Here is a 23346-nt window from a genome sequence, read left to right as displayed (position 1 = left end):
CCAAAGACAAAATAATACCATTAGAGAAGAAGGTATGGTCAAATCGCTTTGATAGACAGAAGTCTGAGGATTCCTCTCCAGAGAAAAATGGTGGACAAATTGTTGTTCACCACTGAACAAATTAATTGTATTGTTTGGTAAATCTTGTCTCATGTGCCTGATCAAAAGAGATAAGATTGTGTACCAATCAGGCTTCAGGAAAAGTTTTTCTTCTTCTTTTCATAGTTGTTTGTCTATAAAAATAAAAGAAAGGGTTATTATTGACAATTCTACTCTTATAGGGTTTAGAGTTGGGCATCCACGAACCTGTTTAAAGGTTGCGAACCTTACATTCCTTTTTCCTCTCGGATATCCTTTATATCTTAAGATGCTTGATGAGATTGTGAATTCCACTCACAAAAACCAGTTGTTTATAATTATTCTCTAAGCATCATGTCTTTGGATGGAAAAGATGTCAATATGATTGTTAAGCCATCAATCAAGGAAAAAGAGAAATCTCCAGTAACTCATTCCTTGAAAAGAAAGAGGAGGAATACAAGAAAGCCAAGGGTTGTCCCTTCTAACTCTCAGAAGTTTTACGGTGTTCTTGATGAGTTGAAGGAAATAATAAAGGAGATTAGTGAAATAAAGGCTTGTGTTTTAAGATCTTTGGAAATTCAGAAGGCCCTGGTTCGACATCATCATCCAAGAAGGTTTGTTGGTATTGACTCATTCCTCCACGAACCTTATATTCCAATGGCTGTTGACGACAAGGAGTTCGAGAATGATAAGGAATTTCTCAAAGACATTGTTTCCTAGTATGTCTTCTTTTTGGTTTAGTTGGAAGAATAACTAATGCTTTGAATAGCAATGATTGTGACTACACATAGCTATTATGTTTCATCTTCTTATTCATTTATTTTAGGTTTATTGGTTTAAATTCTAAAAATATTTGGAGGATGATGTTTTTGCAGTATTAATCTTTATGATTTGATATATTGCAATTTGTTATGGGATATTGGTGTTTACGTCCGTGAACTATGTTTGTCCCACACTTTGTCAAAAGTAAAATCGTTCGTGTTCGGTATTCACGTACTGGTAAAAGAATGAATAGACTTTTGACAAATACAAAAGTTAAGCCTATATTGTCAAACATTTGATGGAAGATAGGTTAAAATCTTTTGTTTTCAAGGATTATGTCTATTAATTGTCATTATGCAAATAGTGATTGAAGATAGAATGAATCCTTGTGTATTCCGCAGTATTGATCATCCCTGATCCATATTTTATGTATTACTGTGAGGCTCCGTAATGTATCTTATGTTGAGCAATATACGATCAAGTTGATCTTTTAGCTTAGTTAGTGTTCCGTGAGATATGTTATGTCGACCATATTGAACTAAATTAATCATCTTGTTTGGTTATTTAGTTATTGCTCCGTAAGTTTTCTTATGTCGAGAAAAACAAATGACAATTAAATTGACTACTTTTGTGATTAGTTTGGTTGTGTATTCCAATTAGATTAAATATGGGTTCTCTTGTAATTAATCTAGTTGAGTATTTTCGTGTCTCCATAAGTTCTCTTATGTTGAGCATAATCAATTGAATTGATCACCTCTTGTGTTTAGTTTGATTGTGTATTTCGATTAAATTAATCATGGGTTTACTTTTGATTTATTTGATTGAGTTCTTTGGATATAGAAAATCGTTCTCATGGTTTTTGGTGTCCAATAAAATTCTTATTTTCTTTTGAAATTAAGGTCGCTCTTGTTATTCTTTCGGGAGTGACATCAAATAGGGGAGAGTTCTTTTGAACTTGTGCTTAATGGTCATATCTTGAGGGGTGTGCGGCTGTGGAATTTTAGAGGGGTTATCTTGTATCTTTAAACTTCTTGATGAATGCATTTAGCTTCGGCTTTATGATTGCATCTAAATTAGTTGGTATGTATTTTTTTCCTTTTGTCATGAAATGTCTCTCTCGGAAATTTTATTATGATCCCGTTCTTGTACTTTTGCCAATTTTATTAACAAAAAGGGGGAGAATTAATATGTAGTTCATACTATAAATACATATAGTTTTCGGATCATAAAATAAGGGGGAGTGGTTTCCATGTGAGATGGAGTATTGACTAAGGGGGAGTGATACATATCACCATAGTATTATTGTTGAAGTTGTGATACAATTGAACTTTGACGCTGTGTAATAATACTATGACACTGTATAACAATGATCGAGAACTATGTTTTCTCATTGTTATAGCTACGGATCTTCAACAGCGGTGATGCTAAATTTACAACCTTTGGGATCATTGGAGTACTTGGAAGTGACGAAGATTTCGAGGAATGTTGAAGATTAGACATGTGGAATAGGAGCTACTAAATTTCTTTATCTTTTTGTATTCCATATGTATTTATAGTTTTGTCACTAAAATTGACAAAAGGGGATATTGTTAGAGCATTTCTCGGTCGAACTCGCATGCGTTGTTATCTCAAGCATGTTTGCCAATGTTAGTGATCAAAACTATAAGTCTTGATTTCTAGTCTATTATAGCTAAGTCTCGGACTAGGATAGAAAGTACAGTTGAGCTCAAGGAATTCATGGCGATTCATCATACAAGTAGAAGAACTACTCAAGGAACTGGTGGAACTTCTCGACAAAAAGTTATGTGAAGACTTGAACTTATCTATCACTCAAAAGTCTATCTACTTTATCTCCTACTCTTTGAGACAAGAAGTCGTATGCTATATATATAGACTTTGATTATACACATTTGATATTTCGAACCCAGTATACCTCGCCTATCTATATATCGAAATATGTGTTGGTAAGCTTTTCGCTTCGATCAAGTTTATTTTTACCATGTGACGAAAGTCATGATATGTTTCAATCATCTTAAAAATTGCTTTGACGAGAAACTGTGTAACAACTATATAACGTCCTCTAAGAATGTTTCAATGATTTAAATGAGAGTTTAGATTACATAACCAATGGTGGACATAAGCATTGTTTTGGAAACACATTTATGTATAAGTCCTATTCCTTGAACCAAAGTTTGCGAACTTTGTTGATCAAGAGAACCGGAAGAATGGCGTGAGCCAAGTCCGCGAACTGCCGAAGATCTCAAACCCGAGAATTTCTGTTGGAGTTGATAAACTACTTGCGTGAAGCTAAGTCCGCGAACTCAGTCCACGAACCCAGTCCGCGAACCGGCGAAGTTCTCATACCCGAGAATTTCTGCTGGAGTTTGTAAACTCTGCCCGGTAACTTAAGCCCGCGAACCTAGTCTGCGAACTTGAGAAGGTTATATATCTGAAGATGATTTATGAACTTAAACTTAAAAAGACTAAGGAATGCGCTTTGCAAACCGTGGCTATAAAAGTTCATGAACTGATTCAAGTGAATCAAATCATCTTTGCTTCAATTGTGTCTTGTGTAGTACATAAGATCTTCTTGCAATTGAACAACTCTCTAACTAGTTCATTTGAAGTCATTTGAACTAGTTATGGTGAAGAAGAACGTGGTTTATATGAAATGCTCATATCGCTAACCTTTTGGTTAACAACCAACAAGTGCATACGTTTAGGTACGGTTAACAAACCTAGAAGCGTGCATTGTAAAGTGTGTGTAACAAGCTAAGTTTTCGATCTAACGTTTGAGAAATATTAGCTTGAATCTAAATCAAGTTTTCATCTAACGGTGAATATTGAATGCTTTGTTACTAAGCTAACATTGATTAGAAACCCTGATTTGAAAGACTATATAAAGGAGACATCTAGTATTGTGCAAAACTAATCCCCACACCTTACATGTGATACTAGTTTGCATGCTAGAGTCGATTCTCCTTTAACCTTTGGTTTTCTTCTTATAAAACCAGGTTAACGACTTAAATAATTCGTTGGGATTGTGAAGCCAGACTGATACTACTTTTATCGTAGTTGTGTGATCTGATCTTGCATCTTCTATCGTACGAGTACAATCAGATTGATTGGCTTGAGATTGATATCTCTGATAGGCAAGATATAAAAAGTAATCACAAACATCTTCGTCTCATTGTTTGTAATTCCGCAACATCTTGTTTCGCTACCATACGACTAAGATTGTTGTGAGGTGATTGATAACTCTAGGCTGTTCTTCGGGAATGTAAGACCGGATTATCAATTGGTTCCTGTTCACCTTGATTATTATCAAAAGATGGAACAAAACCTTTAGGATTTATCTGTGGGAGACAGACTGATTTTTTGATAGACTTGTTTGTGTAAGACAGATTTTTTTATTGTCAAAACCTGCGATGTTGGGTCATAGCAACTCTTAGTTGTGACTGAGATCATCCAAGGAAATCAAGTACGTAGTATCCTACTGGGATCAGAGGCGTAGGAGCATAATTGTACCTTGGATCAGTGGGAGATTGATTGGGGTTCAAATACAGTCCAGTCCGAAGTTAGCTTGGAGTAGGCTAGTGTCTGTAGCGGCTTAATACAGTGTGTGTTCAATCTGGACTAGGTCCCGGGGTTTTTCTGCATTTGCGGTTTCCTCATTAACAAAATTTCTGGTGTCTGTGTTATTTCAATTTCCGCATTATATTGTTTTATCTTTATAATTGAAATAATACAGGTTGTGCGTTAGATCATCAATTAGAGTAATCCAACTTTTGGTTGTTGATTGTCATTGATTGATCCTTGGATATTGGTCTTTGGTACCATCCAATTTATTCCTTGTGTTTGATTAAAGACTCGCTGATTTCTATTAGCTCGAGTAAATCAAAACAAGAGAGAGATATTAACTCCTTGATATACTTTAAGCTAGATTGAGTCTGACTGTCTAGTTGATTCTCTAGCAAAGTATATTGGAGTTAGTCCATACAGATTGCTAAGCGAAATATTGGGTGGTGTTGTTAGACCCCCGCTTTTTCAGTTACCACCATGTTGGTCTTCATTTGTATCAGCAACAATGTTGGAGGAGGATTCACCAGTGTACCATTGATGTGGATATTCCTTAACAGACCTTATAGGTTCAATGACTTCTATTTTCCTAGTTTCTGCCTGACTGCCAATACTTAGAGATAAATTCAAATTTATGTTCAAATCAATATCTTCAAGTCTTGGTTTCTTAGGGGTAGGTAAAGGACTATCCCAATGAAAAAATTCTGCATCATAGCCCAGTTTTGAACAACAGTTTAACATTAATATTGGCTTTAAAGGAACAAATTTAATCTAAGAATACCACGTAACTTAGTGACGAATTCAATAAATTACCCACAACAACAAAGAAAGTCTTACACCAGTCATCTCAATTAGAACTCCCTTACATTAACCCATATATCGAACAATCAAAACAAAGCCAATAAAGATTGTTAGGTTGTACAATCATCAAAGTTCAAAACCCTTCTCCTAACAAAAGACCAACATAACCGATAAAGAGAAAAGATAAATACCCGAATATTTTTTCTTTTTGTATAACAGAAAAAGAGACGATAAATAAATCCATGATAGAGAACCCAAAACTCTAAAATTTTGAATGAGTTATTTTTCGAGAAAATTTGATTTCAGCTCCGAAAAAGAAACACAAAAAGCTAGGGCTTGGATATGCGTATATATATTGTATAATTTCCTTCCTTCAGATAAATTCCCATATTTAGTTATAAACATGCTTAATTTGGTGCTTTCCGCTTATTAAACGTTCCTTGTATTGCAGCCTAGTAAGGTGAGTACGTATTACATTCACCACTTGAGTCCTTGACCAAGTGGTCCTTGACCAAGTCATCACCACCTACAAAATGGTCCTATAGTTAGGAATGCATATGGGCGGGTATTAGTTAAAACCAACCTCGCACCCATAAACAGCTGGCGGATTTTGCTACCCGCCCGCTACTGGTTGGGCGGGTTTGGTTTAAACCTGTTTAAACCCGTTTTATATTCAATAATCATTCACACACATGTTTTAAATTTTAAATAAACTACTTACTTAAGTTCTTGATAACTTAAAAAAAACAAACCATAAACATAACTACATAAGTCTTCATTGTTAAGCTTAAACAAGTATTAGTGTACATAGTAAGTGAAGAGAACTGAGGAACTAGGAAGAAGAAGAATTGCGGAACTAGGAAGAAGAAGAACTGGGGAACTAGGAAGAAGAAGAACTAAGGAGGCGCCTAACAGAGAGGAAGAGTCGAAGAGACCAGTACCATTAGGGAAAGAGGGGTATCTATCTTATCTACAATTTACTAGTACCACTAGGGTTTTGATAACGGTCGGCTAGTATTAGTTTTATCAATGGTGTATATTTAGCGTGTTTTTCGGACGGGTATTAACTAAAACCAACCTCACACTCACAGACAGCGGGTTTTTATTTTCATAATCAACCCCGCACCCATAACAAGCAGTTACGGATTAAAAATCCACATTTTAACGAGTACCGGCGGGTTTAGATATGATGGGCAGGTCTTGTGCAGCGCTAATTATAATACTGTTCACCTACTCGTTAAGTCATTGTGAAACTTTGTCGAACGTTACAGAGATGGGACCATTAGCCTTTATTTTCTAGGAGACTGAGAAGTACCGACTTGTTCTCTAGATTCCATTTATAAAGAAAAGAAAAGAAAAAAGAGGTTATTTCCTCCTTATTTCTCCATATACAGATATAGCCTTCCCACTTCACTCATAAACTAGCCACGGTGAGTGCATTCCTAAGGACATTCCAGTAATTTCAACGAAGAAGACTTCTTGTTCTCACCTCCATTAAACAAGAAGTCTAGCTACTTCAATCTTCTGTGCACAACAAAAAGAAAAAATCGTCATGCCGAGACGAAATGATGAACAACCAAATTGCTGCAGATGTTGTACAGGATTTCTATTCAGTTCAGGTTTAACTGCGGTCTTGCTATGGCTAACCTTAAAACCATCTTCTCCCAAATACTCCATTGAGTCATTTTATGTTCCTGTCCTCAACAAGACCTCAACTTCTCAAGCCACTGTCAATTCAACCACCATATCTTTTGATCTCAGATTGAAGAATGAAAACAGAAACAAGGGTATCTATTACGATGCTCTTGACTTAACTTTTTTTTTTTATTTTCCTGAGAATTCAAGTTTCTTACGGATTGGAGATATTACAATACCTGAATTCTATCAAGGGCATTTGAAGACGGCTCATCGGCTTGAATCGATTCAGAGCTATGGAGTCTCCTGGAAAGATGCTAAGACACATGGAAGCAGTACGAAGATGTTTCGAGTTGATTTGGATACGAGAGTCAGGTATAAGATTATGTTGTCGAGGACTAAGCGGCATAGGATGAGATTAGGAGTTAATGTTACTGTTAATAATGAAGGTGCTAAATCTGTGGACAGGGGTTTGAGGTTTTCTAGCGCTGCTTCACATTTTAATGGATTAACGACTCTAGTAAGAAACTTTTTAGCTTTGTTGATTCTTTATTTTGGTTTAATTTCCATGTAATTTTAATGATTCAAATTTTGTTTCATTGTAATCGGTCGACCGAAGGGAGACCTCTAGGTCACTTCAGTGTAATTTGTCAGTCACAACAAATGTATAAAAAAAATCAAAATCAGTATTTTGGTTCTTCAAATTTTATGAAATTGATGATAATTTTGAGACAATCAAGCAAATTGATTAGAAATTTCGATCAAGCACAATAAAGCAAACAAATTACATGTTCGGAGTTCATGAAAATCTCCAATGATTCAACTGGAATCAATCAATTTCAGTATCACTTTCATAAAAAAATAAATAATTCAATTTTTAGTTCTCGAAATCCAACTCAAGGAATCAATAGAAGAGATTCTTACACCCATTAATTAATTTTATATATTACATAGTCGAAGTACAAGCTAGTTTGATTCCTGCAAAAAAAAAAAAACAGAGCTATCGATCGATTAGAAAAACCAGAGATGTTCTTCATGATTTTCGGGTAAAGAAGAGGGTGAGCGGGTCGGGTAACACCAAAAACCGAACCATAAAAACATATACGACCCATAACATATTTCCACCCTCTTATTACTACTTTCCACTTTCTTTTCTTTTATTCAAAAACTAAACACAAATCTGACAAATATCTCTACCCGAAAATCTTATGAAAGTGATTTTCTTTTCTAAGTATTGATTAGTTTCCAGGTCACAATGAAACCATTTACTCGTAAACTAAACAAGTGAATCATTCAGTTAACGGTGAATGTGATAATAATTTTCAACGAGTGATTTGGTAGCTTATGGGTCATGGCCAACATGAACAGACAAAGTGAGACAAAGCAGAAGATGAGACGAAGAGGAAAAGTAGAGACTAAGAGTTAGAGGAACTGAGAAAGAGGCGAAAGAAAGAGTTTAGGTTTGGGTTCTTTCGTTGTTATTTTTTACTTTGTATGAAAGAGTTAAATTACCAATGTTACTCTTAATCTTTGGTGAGAACTTATTACACTTGTGCCTCATGCAGTTGGTTGGTGTCTCATGACTCATGCACTCAGTTTTTGTAACACGTGGAAAAAAATTGCTCAATTTTCCATTAATTTTACGGACGTGCTAGGCGCATCGCCACTTACTCGCTGCTTCCACGCACGCTGAGCTGGTGTGGTGATGCGGCCTCGTGATATAGATTATATGTACGCCACGTATCACTAATGAGAGAGAAATAAACGAGAGAGAGATAAATGAGAGATACTTCTTCCTTCTATCGAATGCGATTGTTTATGTCATTTCCATTCTTATATCAGTCTCATTTTTCATGTACATGATATAAATCATTTTCAAGATCCAAGGTTTGAATAATCTAAACATTAATCGAAAAATTGGTTGAAAATTATATCAAAACTGAGAAAAAAGTTCTAGTGAACGTTCTTCATCTTATTGATGATTGCTCTGAAGATATTTGTCTCATCTCCACTCCCTGTAATCAACATCGTAATCCCTCATAATCATCAAATCGATCGATTAATCAAACCGTGAAATCTTGTTCTTTGAAGATTTGTGGATTTTGACTGGTTAATTGGAAGGGAGAATTTATAGGATCTGTTGAATTTTGAAATACAGGGTTTGATCTTGTCAATATGAATGGTTTTTTGTTGTTGTCGGTGGTCCGGGTGGTGATAAGATGTTTGGTGCAGAAACTTTCATTGCCTTTTCTTTTTCAATAGATTGATGCAATATAGAAGAGCTCATATGTGGATCCTAAAATATTTCTACAGCTCCAACTAATTTCCATATGTGATTGTGTCTAAAACAACATGAACTCAAAGCTCATTAACCATAATGAGATTATAAATGAGTGGAAAAACCCTAGTTTGTTTGTTGTTTTCTGTTCATTAATGAATTGGTTTTGTTGAGAAAAAAGAAAAGATCGAAGGAACTAAATCTATGAAGAACTGAAGAAGGAAGAAAGATAATACTAAGTTTCGTTTGGTTTTTTTTTTCACTACTCACTACTATTGACTACAAGTGCTAACATGTAATACAAATCCATCCCAAACTAGCCGGTCAACTAGCCACATGGGAACGCGTGAAAGTGGCGATCAACAAGAGCGTGGTTTCTAGCATTTTTCCTAATCGACTTTTGTTAACTTGTATACCCGTATACATGTTAAGGTTTAATAAAGAATTATTTTATTTCATTGTGTTTTTTTGTCTTATTCTACTAGAAATTGGTTTTTCTTGCATGAAAAACAACAAATCTTTTTCCAAATGCAAAGAATCACTGTTTTCAATGCAATAAAACAAATAAATCTTGTTTCCAATACAAAAAATAGTTGTTTTAGTGAACCTTAACATGTATACGAGTATACAAGTTAACAAGACCGCTTGGGCGATGGTGGCCGACGAAAACATAACATACTCTTGATCAATGATTCGAATTCACATTTTCAATCGCATCAAAATGTCAAGCTTTGTCACTTGGAAATATTTCTGAATTAATCCATAATAGAATTTAAATACTGTAGAAATATTTTAAAAAACGCAAAATTAAAACAGCACATGGTCCAATTATTTGTTGGCGAACGAGTTATGATGCAACTCGGGAAGTTTTTTTTTCTTTTTTTTTTCTTTGAGACAGTCGATATTCATTAGAACCATCTATATGGTCCACATATTAGTTGTGATGTTGGTATATCAAAAATATTCAGAAAACACATGATAAAGAAAACCGATGTTCATATTTAGAGATAAGACATAACATTATTTGCATCACTCTTGACAAAGCTACTTGGTAAGTGCTTGTTTTGTGACCAATTCAGGGTTTCTTGGTTAAAGTTTAATTGAAACTGGTTGAACAGGAAATGTTTCTATTGTGTTCGTTGGGGACATACAACAACTACTGCCAGTTTTTGACACTCCCTTATTATTCTTTTTTTTTTCATTATTTGTGTTGGTTTTTCGTCTTATCGTTTTTTCTCTTCGGTCGACCCCCCACTGCTGCAGCAGTAATCTAGTTTGTAAGAGTTTTATCTATCTTGTTTAGTTTATCATGAATCAAATAACAGTCTTGGGTCCTGATTTCGGTATTAAGTAGAGATACTATCCAATGTAGTTGAAGCTAAAATTGATATGGAACTGAGGTTCAAACAAGAAATTATGTGTATGCTCAAGATATTTGGCCATGCCAGTAAATATGTCGAAGTATTAGAATGCCATGTACATTTATCACCAGAACACAATTGTGCATTTAACAATGTCAAATTACAAACCTGCACAAGTAGGCCTAAGAGCTATACTAGATTACGGTTGCAGCAGTGGGGGGTCGACCGAAGAGAAAAACGATAAGACTAAAAACCAACACAAATGATGAAAAAAAAGAATAGTAAGGGAGTGTCAAAAACTGGCGGTAGTTGTCGTATGTCGCCAATGAACACAATAGAAACATTTCCTGTTCAACCAGTTTCAATTAAACTTTAACCAAAAATAAAAATAAGTATGTTCGAAACCCTGAATTGGCCGCAAAACAAGCCCTTACCAATTAGCTTTGTTAAGAGTGATGCAAATAATGTTATGTTTTATCTCTAAATATGAACAATGGTTTTCTTTATCATGTGTTTTCTGAATATTTTTGATATGCCAGCATCACAACTAATATTTGGACCATATAGATGGTTCTAATGAATATCGAATGTCTCAAAGAAAAAAAGACAGAAAACTCTCTGAGTTACATCATAACTCGGTCGCCAACAAATAATTGGACCATGTGTTGTTTTAATTTTGCATTTTTTAAAATATTTCTACAATCTTTAAATTATATTACGGATTAATTCAGAAATATTTCTAAGTGACAAAGCAACTATTTTTTGCATTGGAAACAATATTTATTTGTTTTATTGCATTGAAAACAGTGATTCTTTGCATTTGGAAAAAGATTTGTTGTTTTTCATGCAAGAAAAACCAATTTCTAGTAGAATAAGATTAAAAAACACAATTTCCAATGAAATAAAATAATTCTTTATTAAATCTTAACATGTATACAGGTATACAAGTTAACAAAAACCGATTAGGGAAAATGCTAGAAACCACGCTCTTGTTGATCGCCACATTCACGCGTTCCCATGACGCCAGTTTACGTGCCTAGTTTGGGATGAATTTGTATTACACGTTAGCACTTGCAGTGAGTAGTGAAAAAGAAACCAAACGAAAAGAAACCAAACGGAACTTAGTGTTATCTTTCTTCTCTTTAGTTCTTCATAGATTTAGTTCCTTCGATATTTTCTTTTTTCTCAACAAAACCAATTCATTAATAAACAGAAAACAATAAATAAACTAGGCATTTTCCACTCATTTATAATCTCATTATGGTTAATAAGCTTTGGGTTCATGTTGTTTTAGACACAGTCACACAAGGCAATTAGTTGGAGCTGTATAAATATTTTAGGATCCACATATGAGCTCTTCTATATTGCATCAATCCTTTGAAAAAGAAAAGGCCATGAAAGTTTATGCACCAAACATCTTCTCACCACCTGGACCACCGACAACAACAAAAAACCATTCATATTGACAAGACCAAACCCTATATTTCAAAATTCAACAGATCCTATAAGTCCCCCCTTCCAATTAACCAGTCAAAATCTACAGATCTTCAAAGAACAAGCTTTCATGGTTTGATTAATCGATCGATTTGATGATTATGAGGGATTACGATGTTGATTACAGGGAGTGGAGATGAGACAATTATCTTTTGAGAAATCATCAATAAAATGAAGAACGTTCACTAAATCTTTTTTCTCAATTTTGATATAATTTTCAACCAATTTTTCGATTAATGTTTAGATTATTCAAACCTTCGATCTTGAAAATGATTTGTGTCATGTACATGAAAAACGAGACTGATATAAGAATGGAAATGACAGAAACAGTGGCATTTGATAGAAGGAAGAAGTGTCTCTTATTTATCGCTCTCTCGTTTATTTCTCTCTCATTAGTGATACGTGGAGTATGTATAATCTATATCACGAGGCCGCATCACCACACCAGCTCAGCATGCGTGGAAGCAGCGAGTAAGTGGCGATGCGCCTAGCGTGACAGTAAAATTAACAGAAATTTGAGCAATTTTTTTTCCACTTGTTACAAAAATTGACTGCATGATTCATGAGACACCCACCAACTGCATGAGACACAAATGTAATAAGTTCTCACCAAATATTAAGAGTAACAGTGGTAATTTAGCTCAACCTCTCTCTCCTCTGTCTTCTAAAATTGCGACTTTTTCGCCACCACTAAAGCAACTAAATCAAAGCCAATAACCACCAAGAACCGTCGGAAACCACCGTAATATAGCCAGTAACCATCGTCTTCGACGGTGATGACTACCGAAACCCACCACTAATAATTTTCATCTCAAGTTTCAAAGACCTATTTGTCCTTCAGACCTTTACTCATCAGTTACAAAGACACTTTGGATTACATTTGCTACTAAGACACCGTTAGATCTGATTATTGAAAGACTTTAAAGACACTAAGAATACTATCGAAGATATTGAAGACTGCTTTTTCTAATCTACAGAGACACCGAAACCATCATCAGTTACCAAAGACACCTCTTTCGGAAATAAAATCTCATGTTACTTACGAATTCGAGACTCTAGCCGAAGGCTTTTTAAGACGCCTTCATCTGCATCTACATCACTCTCTTTTTCTAACCTTTGTTGCGATCCCTTTTACTAAATTTTCTTCATCAGATCTATTTCTCTAATTTTTCTTAAATTAGATATTCCATTGCTTTAACTCTTTTAGCTATAACTATAAACTGATTTTGGGTTCATTTCTTATTAATTTATCGAATATAATTAGACTCTTTTCCTCTTTAATTATTCAATTATTTCTCTAGTTCTTCTGAATTTTGATCTAACGCATCAATTTTCTTACTATTGATTATCTTCGATAGCTCTTCTCGCCCAAATTGCTTTCTGATTTTACTCTTCTACCCCTTTTCAGATGACTGTCCCATAGTCTTTCTATGACTCTCCATAGCATGTTCTCTAAATCCTACAATTTTTGGAAGTTTAGGAGACTACAAAACAAAGTTTGTAAGGCATATTTGGTCACAAAGATATTGTTGGATCATTCTTGGACAGAGAAGGTGAGTACAAAACTTGAAACTAATACTTTCTATAAAACTAGAATAAGTAAACACACTGATAGCAAGCATGAGCATGAGATTAGGATACACATCCATATGAATTTTAACTATTATATTGTGTTATAAATGTTCACATATCATGTTGTTTCCTATTTCTGGCAGTTTATAAGCTTGATTGCTTGGAATTGCCAAGGTTTAGGGAAATTAGATGCTAGGAATAGTCTGTTAGATACTTTAAACAAAGAAAACCCAGACATTCTATTCTTATCCGAAACAAAACAACAAAATAAAGAAATGCACACAATTTTGAAAGAAGTAATTGTTTATAACTACCATCTTGTACCTCTAAGGGGAAGCGCAGGTGGTCTCTGCCTTATCTGGAAGAATAATGTGATAATTCAAATAAATGATTATGCTCACAATCACATTAATGCAACTGTTACAAATCATACAAATGACATTAGTTGGGTTCTCACATGCTTTTATGGTAGTCCATACAGGCGATTAAAATTGTAATCTTGGAAAATAATAAAAGATATGGCAGCTAATATGAACAAACCTTGTATAATAATTGGTGATTTGAATGTGGTTCTTCATGAACAGGAAAAAAATAGTAGCTTTCCTTTTAAAAAGAATGAGGCAAAAATCTTTAACAATCTAATAAATAAATGTAATCTGATACATCTAGGTTTTTCGGGGTACACATTTACTTGGAATAATCACAGGAATGATACTCAAAACATAGAACAGAGATTGGACAGGATCTTGGTTAACTCCAAATGGAACAGAAAATTCCCTAACTCTAGCATTAAGCATCTGGGTCCTCTTGCTTCTGACCATGTACGTGTTTGTCTTAATACTTATACCATTGGAATGATGGGGCCACCCTATTCAAGTACTTTGGTGAGTGGATTAAGCACGAAGAATGCAAACCCCTTATTCATAAAAGTTGGAATACTCAGGTAAGGGGATCTCCAGCTTTCAAAGTTAACAAAAAGCTAGCCACTGTCAAATACATTCTTAGACTATGGAATAGAAAAAGTTTTAGAAACATCAATAGTAACATAGAGAATATTAAAAAGGATTTAGAAAAGATAAACAAAAGACTAAGTTATACAACTAAAGGTTCTGACCTTACTGACAAGAGAAGAGACCTTGCGAAATGGTATGCCATAAAAGAAAAATTTTGGAAGGATAAGAGTAGAGACCAAAACTTAGCTTTAGGTGACAGAAACACGAAGTATTTCCATAGTAAAGCTAAGAGAAGGTTTAGAAGAAACAAAATTGAAACCCTGAAAAATGATAAAGAGGAATGGCTAAATACCAAAACTGAAATTGCTGAGTATATTACTAGACACTTTCAAAGAATGGCTACCACTGTTAACCTTCTATAGACAATGATATGCTTAATCTAATACCTCTTTGCATATCTCAACTTGACAATGATATGCTTTGCTCAACCCCTTTAGAGGTTGAAATTAAGAAAACTCTGTTTTCCATGGAACCCGACAAAAGTTTGGGACCAGATGGCTTTCCGGCAAATTTTTTCCAACAAAACTGGAAAATTGTTGGACTTGATTTAATAAACATGGTCCAATCTTTCTTCGTAAGTGGAAACATCTTTAAGGAAATGAATGCCTCATTCATTTCTCTAATCCCGGAGACTCTTTACCCGGTAACTCCAGGGGAATTCAGAGCCATAGCTTTGGATAATACTTCATACAAAATCATTTCAAAACTAATGGCTGGTAGAATGAAAACTTTGTTGGATAAAGTAATCTCCCCATACCAATCTGCCTTCATACCTGGAAGGCATATAGCTGAAAACATTACGATTTGCTCACGAAATTATACATAAAATGAAAAATTCAAAATCAAAAAAAGGGTTCATGGGGCTTAAAATTGATATGTCGAAAGCTTTTGACAGAGTGGAATGGAACTTTCTAATTCAAATTATGACAAAAATGGGATTTAACTGTCAATGATATAATCTGGTCTATCAGTGTATATCAACAACTATTTTGTATGTTCTCATTAATGGTTCTCCCACTGAGTTCTTCAAACCTACCAGGGGTTTAAGACAGGGAGACCCACTCTCATCCTACTTGTTTTTATTTTGTATGGAGGCTCTCTCCAGAAAAATAATGCATGTTGAAAACTCTGGGCTAATCAAAGGCATAAAAATTGTTCATCAGACACCTTCCATTAGTCATCTGCTCTTCGCCGATGACTGTCTTTTGTTCTGTAAAGTTACTGAATCAACTTGTCACAACTTGGTTAAACTATTCACTGAATTTGGGGCAGTGTCGGGTCAACTGATTAACCTAAATAAATCGGGTGTTTTCTTTAGCCCTAAAACCGACACTATCATCATACTTAGAGTGAAAGAGATCCTAGGAGTAACTGCAATCCCCCTAACAGACAAATATCTTGGCTCTTCTTTATTTACTAACCGATCAAAAATAGAATGTTTCGCACCTTTGGTTGAAAAATGAAAAATAAGCTTCTAAGTTGGAAGGGTACCCACTTAGACAATGCGGGGAAAACTGTTATGGTGAAAAATGTAACTTCTTCTTTGTATGTTTACCTAATGAATTGTTTTAAAGTTCCAGTTAAAATATGAAAAGATATACCAAAGCTTCAAAGGGATTTTTGGTGAGGAAAAAATGAAAAGGGCTTGAATGAGAATGGTAAGAAAGGGGTATGCCTAAAAAACTGGAAACCATTTTACAAATCTTTAGAAGAAGGAGGCTTAGGTATAAAAGATTTAAAAAACTTTAATTTAGCTATGATAGCTAAGATGGGATGGAGACTTAAAGAAAGATCAGACTCTCTTTGTGCCTCCATACTCAAAGCAAAATATTACCCAAATTGCGACTTACTTCACATTGACAGTGATCCCAAAAGAAATGATAGCTGGATATGGAAGGGTCTGTTGACATGTGTCAATCAAATAAAAAAATATAGTTTCTGAGAAATAGGAAATGGAAAAAAACATAGATATTTGGGATGATTTCTGGATCCCTGGAAAAAATCCTCCTATTCAAAAACCAACAGTAGAAACTGATCTCAGAAAGGTGTGTGATTTACTTACTACAAGTAAGGAATGGGACATGGATAAGTTGAGAAAATGCTTTGATAACCAAACCATTGATCTAATAAAGGAAATAGAGGTTCCTATAATTGATAGGGAAGACACCACTATTTGGGCTCTAAACGTAAAAGGTAACTTCTCTGTTAACTCTCTATATAACAAGATCAACTCAAATGGAAATGTAAACCACTACTGGAACAAAATATGGAGTATGAATATTACTTCGTCGGTGAAAACCTTTATCTGGAAAGCAGCCAATGCTATTTTACCAAATAGTATGAGAATGGTGACTGTCATACCAGAAATAAACACCATTTGTAACCTTTATAAGGAGGGATATGAAACTTTGACTCACTTATTTTTGGATTGTAACTTTGCTACTCAGGTTTGGATGCATTTTAATTTTGATATGAATTACATACAGAATGGAACGATTTCTTTTCATGAATGGTTAATGAACTGTTTTGATAACCCGGATAGAGGTAGCTATGGCATCGATTGGCATGTTCTCTGTAGTACAATAATCTGGCATATTTGGAAACCTAGGTGCGACATCACATTTAAAAAAAAAGTTAGAATAACACTAACATTGTAAACAATGTAATCAAATACCTAAATGGCTACACAACAGTCATGAAGAGTGACTAAGATATAATGCAATTGTTGTACGACAACCCTGAGAATGATGAAGTTTTAAAGGTTATAACAAATCAAACAGAAGGACGGGAAGGAAACATGGACATAACACTAGATATTGCTTTAACCATGATGAATTCTACTGCAAAATCTGGAATAGGCCTAACTTTGTGTGACCATGCAGGAATTGCCAGAGAAGCTCGAGGTTTGCATGCCAACTACACCACCAGAGAGCAACTAGAGGCGGCTGGAGCGGATGCAGCTTTCTAATGGGCAGTAGATTGGAGTGGACACGCAATAACATTTAGAAGTGATTCAGAACCACTCTATTGCTTCTAGTAGGAAAATATGTGTCTGCCAGAGAACAAAGATACAAGATTCCCACATATTTTCAAAACACAACAAAGTTTGATATTAATTTTAGAGTTAGGGATTTCAATTTAGTATTCAGAGACAATGTAATTTGGGCAGCAAAAATTTCTGTTTTTTATAACAAATATGCCATTAAACATTCCTGGAGTATTGATCAAAAAAAAAAAAAAAAAACCCTTCCTGGAGAAGGGAGTGCTTATTGGCAATTCTAAACTTTCTAAACATTCAAGATCGGAACAATGATATAATGGTCTATAGAAACTCTCCTTTTAGATTGTACGGTCTTTTATTATCAATAATACCTTGAAGGAAACCTTTTTTTTTCTAAATAAAAAAAAATACGAAGTAAAAAATAACAACAAAAGAACCCAAACCTAAACTCTTTCTTTCGCCTCTTCCTCCGTTCCTCTAACTCTTAGTCTCTACTTCTCCTCTTCGTCTCATCTTCCGCTTTGTCTCACTTCGTCTGTTCATGTTGGCCATGACCCATAAGCTACCAAATCACTCGTTGAAAATTATTATCACATTCACCGTTAACGGAATGATTCACTTGTTTAGTTTACGAGTAAAGGGTTTCATTGTGACCTGAAAATTAATCAATACTTAGAAAAGAAAATCACTTTCATAAGGTTTTCGGGTAGAGATATTCGTCAGATTTGTGTTTAGTTTTCGAATAAAAGAAAAGAATGTGGAAAGTAGGAATAAGAGGATGGAAATATGTTATGGGTCGTATATGTTTTTATGGTTCGGTTTTTGGTGTTACCCGACCCGCTCACCCGTCTTCTTTACCCGAAAATCCTGAAGAACATCTCTGGTTTTTCTAATCGATCGATTAGCTCTGTTTTTATTTTATTTTTTGGAGGAATCAAACTAGCCTGTCCTTAGACTATGTAATATATAAAATTAATTAATGGGTGTAAGAATCTCTTCTATTGATTCCTTGAGTTGGATTTCGAGAACTAAAAATTGAATTATTTATTTTTTTATGAAAATGATACTGAAATTGATTGATTCCAGTTGAATCATTGTATTTTCATGGACTCTGAACATGTAATTTGTTTGCTTGATTGTGCTTGATGGAAATTTCTAATCAATTTGCTTGATTGTCTCAAGAATATCATCAATTTCATAAAATTTGAAGAACCAAAATACTGATTTTGATTTTTTTGTACATTTGTTGTGACCGACAAATTAAACTGAAGTGACTATATAGAGGTGTCCCTTCGGTCGACCAATTAATGTTTTACAACAGATTCAAATTGTGCAATCTGTTTGACCTTCCCAATCTCATCAAACAAGACACCTGTTGATGCAGTTTATGAGAGTCAGTGTAATAAGACATTATGATTCTGAACATCCCAGCAATCTGTAAAACAATAGAAATGATGATACCTTGGGAAACGAAAAGTAAGCGGAAAATCAAAGTTCTTCATTAAACTTGAGTAAAATTTGGGACATTTGTGGTTGATGTCTCCTGATCTACAATTAGAAAAGAGGGAACATTAATCGAATCTTAGAACTAAATCAGTCGACTCTAGAAACTAATTTTCAGGCATTAGACTCGTGCATGAATGAATGACTACATGAATGAACGAATTGATATACGATTGCTGAATTGGCAGACACTGAAAACACATCTTGCCGCGTCTCATAAAATCTCCTAAAAAGTATTCCCGACATATGGTAGCTCTCTAAGCCTAAAAAACCACGTTTTTAATTAAGTGACTGAATCACTTAACATAGTGTCCTATTGAGCAAATTCAAAATTCATTGCAGAACAGGTGTGGTGGTTATAGTCAAATGTTACCTTAACACCAGCCATATTTAATAGTTTCTGCGAAGCAGTATAAACTATGTCGTTACTGAACCTCTTCTCCACAAAATAGATTACTTCTGAGACACCAGACTGCAAGAGGAAAAAAAAAATCATTTCTTTGTATCAATATGAAGGAAGTTAATGTTGATCTGTTAATCAGCTATCCGAACTGAAGATTATGTAATTACTGAACCAGAAAGCAAAAATTGGAACATCCACATTGAAAACTAATTTACGAACTACTTTAAATCCTAGGAAATCAAACAACAAACCACTTACTCCTACTTGTATAAGTGGGGAAAGTAAAAAAACTAGCTCAACTCAAGTAAAATAGAAAAACAGTAACATAAATTAACTGAGGTTGTTACTCGCGAATTGTGGCAAATTTGTGACAAATAATTTTGAAGCCTGAGCAATTAAGGTAACAGAAGTTATGAATATAAAACCTGGATTATAACTTTGGCACACTCATTGCAGGGATACATCGTCACATAGAGTTTCTGCAGAATACAATGAAACAGAGACATTAGTACCACCAATTATTGGCGACTCTGCTTCTTTTTCTTTTATGTGTATGGTGCAACGCACGGTAGATAGAAATTATACTTGTGTCTCTAGTAAGAACCCCAAACTGCGCAGAACAATAAAATTGTCAGAAGCTAACCTGTCCCGCCGCAGATGCATGATTTGTGTTCAAAATAGCGTTAACTTCAGCATGGCAGACATAACTGCAAGAAAGAGCATGATTATAGAGTGAACGTCTTGGCAGCAAATCATACAGGTAGTTAAGAAAAACACTTGTAAAAACATCGTATAAGAAGCATTAGTTCTTTTGCCTGACTTTTGTAAGTACGTACACAAAATTAATAACTTCGCACAATGTATATTCATATAGAACCACATATGCTTCAAAAAAAAAATATAGGAACACTTGGTTCTATCTTGAGCTTTTTGGAAATGTAAAGTCACACAATGTATTCTAGAAATAAAAAACTTCAGGCATACTAAGCAATCTTCCAACAATTTAATGGGAAGGCTGTACAATATGAGTTCTCAAAAGAGAGAGGCACCCATAAAGCATAGACAAAAAGAAGGGGACCAAAATTAAATATGAGAGCAGACAAACAAAGCTACTAGGGATACTTAAACCAAAAGAAAACAGTACGGAAGTTCTCAATTGCCAATTAACCATAAAATCCCAATAACAAAAGACGTCATCATAAGATATCCCCCTAAAAGATGAAGTTGTTGATGCACAATACACTAGAAAATATTTAATTTTCCTGACTATGATCTCCTAAGAAAATTTCATGTCTACAAAAATGCACTTGTTCGTCTGTTAGCATCATACTTCACAGATGACAGCAAAAAGACAGCAGCTCAGTTTCGTTTATTGTTTGATCAGTGAAGAAAATATATATTGATCAAAAAAGCAAGAGGGTACAAAAGGTTTGTACCACCCTTGAGAGAAATACAAAGAGAAGCAAAAACAAAACTAGTAACAGGCTACTAGCTTGTGATTAAGGAGGATCTAAATAAGCTCTCGGCCAATTTATCATTACATCATTAAAACCCAGAAAATGAGAAAGATTAAATTCTTTGATATCCTCATTAATATCCCAATCTTTCCCAAATCCTTCATGAACATCATCAATATGTGGATCAAAAGTGATACCAGGGTTGTTTATACTTAAATGTAATCAAAGAGTATAAAAGTATTTAGTGTTAGATCCAGTTATATCACACCAAAACTGAGAACCAAATTAAACCACATAGTTCATAACTTGACTTACGGATATTTTGTCTCCAATGCATCACCAGTCACTGATTTCTGAAAACAAGATGAGGAAACAATCATTACAGAATCTCACAAGAAAGTACAAAAGCATTTAGTTTATCTGGAAAACTAACCTTTGCCCATGGGAGCTTCTCGTCTGCACAACCTCTTGGAAATCCATTATAGCCAATGCCTGGCTAAAAGAGTACTATTCAAAAAATGGTGTAAAAACAAGAATTCTAGCTGAATTTGAAATAAATCTGAATGGGACTCGTTACAGCAACAACACCATGCACATAGTAGAATACAGATGTGGTCTCTACAAACCACATGGATGTGGTCTCTACAAACCACATGGATGTGATCATGGTTTGTTTAATAAAATAAAACGTTTAAGCTGGCAGCAAAAGCCTTCCCCTAGAATGGATATAACTTGGATTTTAACATTTTTTGTTGCATTTGTTGGTTGGAATTACTGATGATAGAAGCATCTGCCTCCATCCAGAACAAGGTGGCACAGAAGTACAACAATTATAGCATCAAGGATTGTTCAAAGTCATTTTTCTCCTATAGTTACAATACTACTTAGTCATGTGCACAAAAACCTCAGTCACCCGATTCTTGTTTACCATATTCGTAACCAACATGCTTATCTGAACTAAATTTATTAACTTACCAAGTATTATTCCGTCATGGCTGACTAAGCATGCTCCAACCTACATAAACAGAACATATATGAAATTAGTTCTCAAGTTACATACACCAAAACAAATTCACAGGGGAGAAGATAATATGCATTACAAACAGAAATAACAGCAATTCCAAGACTAGTATCTACCTAAAGTAATAGTTAAATACAAGTGTGTGGCATCATCAGGCAACCATTATTGTGAAGAATTTTATACATCACAGAAAGGAAACATCAAACATAACAGAACAGAAGTTATTACGCAATTTGGCGGGTGGACATCTGTTTAACTGTTTTACTTCCCTGGCTGCAGTAATTGAAGACTCTGAGGGGCAGTAAGAACTCTAAAGACCACCTCACACGATCTTTTGTTACACTGACTAACCTAGAATGTAAATTTTTGCCTGAGAGACTAGTCAGGTACTGCAGGAATCGAGAGCGGAAATGATATTTTCCGGTAAAACCAAAGGAAGATCAAACGTCACTAACTCAAAATTGTCAAACCACGCACATGAAGTTTCAAATAGTTTCCGATCCAAGCAATGTACGGACAATATCATTTTTGATTCTTCAAATTTTACCTGTCTGTTGGGATCCTTAGATCGCTTTGCCGATAAGAAAGCCAATGCCATAAAATAATCATCCCATGATAGATACCTGCATTTTATTTTTCAAATTAATAGGAATTTGACAGATTAAGAAACTATAAAATCAAACAGAATTTTGGATCGAACCCTTTGCGTTTGGAAGGATCGAAAGGGCTCTGAGATGAAGACTTATGAAGACCGTTTTGTTCTAGTAGTTCGACTGGAGACCGTTTATTCCTTTTAGCTTTTGATGATGATGACATGAAATGAAACGCGATTGTGGATATTACAGCTCCAAAAATTGTAGCTGTCGAAGCTAGGACCAAATCTCTTGAATTCATTTCAAGTAAGAGAGAAGAAGATGGAAAGAGAAACCCTAATTAGAATTGGTCAAGTAAAATGGCGGCAAACAGAAATTCTATATCATAAATACGCGCCAATTTTACTGATCTGGCTGTACCCGAACCTAGATCAGAGTCAGAGAACTTGGATATGATTGGAGCACAGGCCCATCAAAGAAGGCGTGCTCACAAGACTCAACTCCGGGCTGAGCAAAACTACCCGAATTGGGGATTTCACCCGACCCAATCTTCAATTTGGCGCATGGGCATCAGATCCCCGGATTTTTGGACTTCGGGTTAATGTACTTTTCGAATCCGCAGTAATGGACTTGTAGCGAGTGACGCCTCTGAAAGCTGCTAAAACATCCGTTCATATAGGAATAATCAAATCATAGAGTATCTTCCTAATCACGTGTTCATTGTATCTTCAATCACTATCATAAATTTTTTTTTTGATAATATTCATTTTCTCATCATTAAGATTGCTAATTTGA

General features: G+C 34.8%; 1 protein-coding gene across 2 annotated transcripts; it reads right to left on the bottom strand.

Moving 5' to 3' along the window:
* Positions 1-18138: 18138 nt before the first annotated feature.
* Positions 18139-22960, bottom strand: LOC113274379 (deoxycytidylate deaminase-like). 2 transcript variants are annotated; one of them, XM_026523787.1, is made up of 10 exons: positions 22659-22960; positions 22506-22581; positions 21913-21952; positions 21371-21429; positions 21253-21290; positions 20124-20187; positions 19906-19959; positions 19451-19549; positions 19036-19122; positions 18707-18946 (listed from the first exon to the last, which is right to left on the bottom strand). In XM_026523787.1, exons 1-9 carry the CDS (start codon positions 22850-22852, stop codon positions 19063-19065), a joined length of 684 nt encoding a protein of 227 aa, XP_026379572.1. In that variant the 5' UTR covers positions 22853-22960; the 3' UTR covers positions 18707-18946; positions 19036-19062. The 2 variants fall into 2 exon arrangements, with proteins under 2 accessions (XP_026379573.1, XP_026379572.1); XM_026523788.1 differs by lacking the exons at positions 18707-18946; positions 19036-19122 and adding an exon at positions 18139-18228.
* Between the last annotated feature and the right edge of the window lie 386 nt (positions 22961-23346).

Source organism: Papaver somniferum, chromosome 4 (genome assembly GCF_003573695.1).
Source record: "Papaver somniferum cultivar HN1 chromosome 4, ASM357369v1, whole genome shotgun sequence".
Lineage (NCBI taxonomy): Eukaryota > Viridiplantae > Streptophyta > Magnoliopsida > Ranunculales > Papaveraceae > Papaver > Papaver somniferum.
This window is presented reverse-complemented; position numbering and strand designations above follow the sequence as displayed.

What these genes read in the sequence shown, in the direction of transcription:
- LOC113274379 (XM_026523787.1), bottom strand. Translation starts at nt 22,852, where the DNA reads ATGAATTCAAGAGATTTGGTCCTAGCTTCGACAGCTACAATTTTTGGA. An exon ending in CCATGACGGAATAATACTTG is followed by an intron (nt 21,430 to 21,912) that starts GTAAGTTAATAA and finishes TCTTTTAGCCAG; the next exon opens with GCATTGGCTATAATGGATTT. An exon ending in GCATTGGAGACAAAATATCC is followed by an intron (nt 20,188 to 21,252) that starts GTAAGTCAAGTT and finishes TCTTTCTTGCAG; the next exon opens with TTATGTCTGCCATGCTGAAG.